We start from the raw sequence: 855 nt of genomic DNA, 5'->3' as shown, positions 1-855 counted from the left end.
TCTACCTGTAAGCTGCCCAATAGCAGTGTGTTTGGGGGATGTTATGGGCAGAGTTGCCACTCCGAAGTTTTCCTTCAGATTTGAAGGCAAGATGTATGAACAGCCAAGATAGTGAGGAAGCTCTTCATTTCCATCTTCTATATAAAAATCACAGAGGAAGGCCTGAAGCAAAATTTTCGAAATGTCAATAGTGTCATATTTTATATGATGGAAATTTTACATACCCTAAACTGGTATCAATGATTTGAAAAGAGTGAATTTTCATTGTACTTTGCAGCCATCATAATTCTCAGGAATGAAAATATACTCCACCTCTCCTTTCAATGTTCAAAATAAAAGCCTGAGAAAGAACTGGTCTACTATAATCAATTAAGGATTTGATAACTAGATAATCTACATCAACTTTTATCAATCAATTAAAGAAAAATCAAACCTACTTCTGAACACAAGAAAACAGAGCACAGTGCAAATGTACTTACATTAGTTTCAATATTGAGCATTCGACACTGGAACACAATGTACTCGCCGGTGTTGCAAACAACACCAAACTGTGGCTGCGGGTGGAACAAACACTCCTCTTCGTTCATAACCTGTTCAAAATAAAGGTCATGTGAATTTATTTTCTTTCAAGGAAAAATTATGAATCAAAATCTGATGGTTAGGCATGTATGATAATTTTCCAATTTGTTAATACTCTTCTGCATCTTCCTTAATGAAGCATATGTTATGTGCTGCTAAAAGCTCATGAAAAATTATTTACATCATACCAGATACCTTCAAAACATTTGAAGAGATATGTTAAATACCTTAATAACTAATAAAAGAGTAGTAAGTGCTCTCCCTAATATCTAAACG

The 855-nt window shown here is 34.3% G+C and overlaps 1 protein-coding gene across 1 annotated transcript in view; it reads right to left on the bottom strand.

The window, feature by feature from the left end:
• LOC119586141 (glycerophosphocholine phosphodiesterase GPCPD1-like) overlaps window positions 1–855 on the bottom strand; it is a gene marked incomplete in the record, with an annotated part of 78,881 nt that overhangs the window by 16,340 nt on the left and 61,686 nt on the right. The window contains 2 exon segments of the mRNA XM_037934832.1: window positions 6–162; window positions 480–590. Of these exon segments, the coding sequence (XP_037790760.1) occupies window positions 6–162; window positions 480–587 (265 nt within the window).

The sequence above is a fragment of the Penaeus monodon genome, chromosome 21 (assembly GCF_015228065.2).
Source record: "Penaeus monodon isolate SGIC_2016 chromosome 21, NSTDA_Pmon_1, whole genome shotgun sequence".
NCBI lineage: Eukaryota > Metazoa > Arthropoda > Malacostraca > Decapoda > Penaeidae > Penaeus > Penaeus monodon.
Note: the sequence above shows the minus strand (reverse complement) of the source record. Positions and strands in the feature narration are given on the sequence as shown.